Genomic DNA, 3,181 nt, shown 5'->3' on the forward strand with positions numbered 1-3,181 from the left:
ATATTTAATGTTTCAGACGTTCAAATTTAATATTTCAGATGTTATAAAAATTTGTTACCATAGTTATTTTGGTATGTTGCATCCCAAAATCACTTGTGTACAGATTCGGATCCGAAAAAATTATCCATTCGAGTTAATTTTTATATTTTTGTATCTTCAGTGTTTCAGAAGTTCTTCAAGAATATTTCACATATCGTCCAACGAAATTAACTCAAATGGATAATTTTTCGGGTCCGCTAATTACTTTTTCGGTGTATGTATTTTTGATGTTGCAAAAATTAATTTTCAATATTGCAGAAGTATCTTTTAGATGTTACAGAAGTTCTTTGACAATGTTATAAGAAACCGTCCGACACTGCGTTCAAATCGGACGTTCGGACGCTTGCAGCCCCGTAAAATATATAAACGAATGCGAAAGGAAATGGGTGAGAGGAAAATGTGAAAGGAGGAGAGGGCCGCAGAGTTGTTTTATTTATCCATTGTGATTTGGGTCCCATTTTAAGGCCTTCTACAAGCACTACCTCTAGCCACGTCATCCCACATTAAGATCTACTTTTTCATTGCGTATTGTGGATACTCTTATATTGAGAAATACTCTTTTTCTCTTTTTTAATGAGGATTATTTTTGTTCAGAACAAACAATTGCTCGATGCAATTTAATTTGTCGTTTGGTCCAAATCAATCGAATGGTCGCACCTTATAATACGAAATGATGGAATGCTATTATTTGCGGTCCATTGTTCACATACCCAGTATTCTAAAACTAGAAATGGGCACACCAAATATGTAAATATATACCACGCTTTCCTATAATAAATCAATGACTATGAACCACGTATATATAGTTGAAAAAATAATCACAGAAAACAAAGAATGTAACAGGATTTTTTTTGTTTGGGCTTTACGTTATGGAAAGCGGATTACTAGAAAGCAAATATCATAACTAGCTAGAATCATTTTAGAGTGTAGGAGCCGACCTGGCTCACGAAATAATGCCAAATTGCCAACTACCGAGGAATTTTGTAACAACATTTTCTGAAGTAGCAGAGGAATACAATTATTTGACATAAACAAGAATGGTACAATTCTTTCTATCAATATCATATTATGTGCAGCGCCGAAACTAGAATAAACATAACGGTGGTACACTGCACCTAGCAATATACATAACTTTATTGTTTAAAGGTAGTAATTTTAGGATTAAGGGAGGATTTTGTTTTTTGTTTTACCATGTTGCATGTGCACCACCACCTAGCACATATGTAGCTTCCCCAGTGATTATGCGTATAAAAGAACACAAGATATCGATATACGTGTATACTTAGTTTCATATGTATAATTTAATTCTATCAAAATACCAAGGAACAATTATTACAAGCTTGTTGGTCTCACTAGACACCACAACGCACCACTATAACACAGTGGAGAAGCAACTCAAATTCACACCCCAAATTAAACTTCTTTCTTCATGTTATTATATATAATTAACAAATAAACAATAATTGAATTATAATCTTCTTAATATTTAGTTTTAAGCAGCCGGAGATGACTTTGGCGCCTTGACGGCTTCGAACCTCGGCTCCTTCGCCTGAAACTTCTGCTTGGCGTACACGTCCATGTAATCGCCGAACAAGTACTTCGGGTACGCCTCGCCGCCGGCCACCGCCGGCGAGATGGTGGCCTCGACCGCCGGGTTGTAGAACGACGCGATGGAGCGGCAGTTGCCGTCGCGCATGGGCAGGACGCGGTGCCACGCGCTGCGGTACCGGCCGTTGCTGAGCACCTCCACCTGGTCGCCGGTGTTGACGACGATGGCTCCGGCGAGCGGCTGCACGTCGGTCCACTCGCCGTCCTTGAGCACCTGCAGGCCGCCGACCTGGTCGTCCTGGAACAGCAGGATGACGCCGGCGGCGTCCGTGTGCGCGCGCAGGCCCGTGATGAGGTCCGGGCGCGGGCACGGCGGGTAGTGGCTGACCTTGGTGCCAAAAAAGGGCTCGTGGCGCCCGTCGCCGGAGAAGGCGCCCTTGATGGTGCCCTTCCCCAGGCCGAGGTTCTCGTCCATGGCCTCCATGACCCGCTCGGCGAGCTTCCTGAGCTCGGCGCGGTACTCGCGCATGGTCTCCTTGAACTCTGGTGGGTTGGACGGCCACTGGCTGCGGTCGTGGATGAAGAAGATGTCCTCCCAGTCCATGTCGTCCACCGGCGCCACCGCCTCGCCGCGCCGCTCCGCCTCCACGAGTGCGTCCAGCGTGCGCACCGGCTCCGACGCCTTGAACCCCGCCTCCCGGAGGCGGTAGCACTCGGAGCACACCTTCTTCACGCGCTCAAGAAGCTCCAACGGGATGCCATGGTTCACCAGCTGCGATCAATTAATCAACAGCAACAACACAACACAAATCAGTCAGGCTCAATCCAACAGCAATGCAGTACATTCCATGCTCATCGCCGTTACAATTTCCATGAACATGACATGGCATCCATGTATCATGTTTAATTTGTACCTGAAAAAATCCCCACTCTTCGCATCCGTTTGCGATCTGCGCCATCGTCGCCGCCCTCTCGGCGCCATCGAGCTTGGAGAAGTCGATCACCGGAACCACCATGGCTGAAGAAGCGCTAGCTAGGCTTCAAGTCTCTGAAGAAATTATCTCAAGTGCTGCAAGTAAAGCAAGTTCGCATGCAGCTGATGGCTTGAGAGTGGAGGCCATGGATGTGTTTTTATAGGGCACCAGGTCCATCGGCCACTGCAGCAATGAACTTTTTGCATGTGCCAAAAGGGAAGAAGTTTCTGCGAGGGCTGCTAGGTCGCCCCCATTTGACTGGATTCTCATGCTCAATTGGACTCGGCAGCTAGGCCAGACTGATTGATATGAATAAAACAAAAAGCCAAGTACAAAAGCAAGTTACCAACCAAAAAAAAAACCCCAAAAAAGACCTAAACAGGTTATTCTAAAGAGACAAGCAATTGATACATTAAGTCTACGTGGAAAGCTTTTGCTCGATGAATAACCGGAGCAAATTCCTTCTTGAAGAAGTACCATACGATATGGATGGTAGAATCAGTCTCATTGAAGGCCCAATCATTCATGATCCACGGGATGCTCCAACACATTTGGGTAATGATCTCCATGGCAAAAGGACAGGGAGCTTTTTCCTGAAAATCCTGAAGTTCTGAATCAGA

General features: G+C 45.1%; 1 protein-coding gene across 1 annotated transcript; it reads right to left on the reverse strand.

Annotated features, from left to right (window-relative positions):
* Positions 1 to 1,310: 1,310 nt before the first annotated feature.
* LOC133928441 (1-aminocyclopropane-1-carboxylate oxidase-like) lies at positions 1,311 to 2,697 on the reverse strand. The gene is made up of 2 exons (XM_062374772.1): positions 2,502 to 2,697; positions 1,311 to 2,359 (listed from the first exon to the last, which is right to left on the reverse strand). Exons 1-2 carry the CDS (start codon positions 2,601 to 2,603, stop codon positions 1,532 to 1,534), a joined length of 930 nt encoding a protein of 309 aa, XP_062230756.1. The 5' UTR covers positions 2,604 to 2,697; the 3' UTR covers positions 1,311 to 1,531.
* Between the last annotated feature and the right edge of the window lie 484 nt (positions 2,698 to 3,181).

This window comes from Phragmites australis, chromosome 9, assembly GCF_958298935.1.
Source record: "Phragmites australis chromosome 9, lpPhrAust1.1, whole genome shotgun sequence".
NCBI classification, from domain to species: domain Eukaryota; kingdom Viridiplantae; phylum Streptophyta; class Magnoliopsida; order Poales; family Poaceae; genus Phragmites; species Phragmites australis.

Excerpts from the sequence above, each read along its gene's own strand:
- LOC133928441 (XM_062374772.1), bottom strand. The coding sequence starts at position 2,603 with ATGGTGGTTCCGGTGATCGACTTCTCCAAGCTCGATGGCGCCGAGAGG. Across the intron at positions 2,360-2,501 it reads AAGAGTGGGGATTTTTTCAG|CTGGTGAACCATGGCATCCC; the intron begins GTACAAATTAAA and ends AATTGATCGCAG.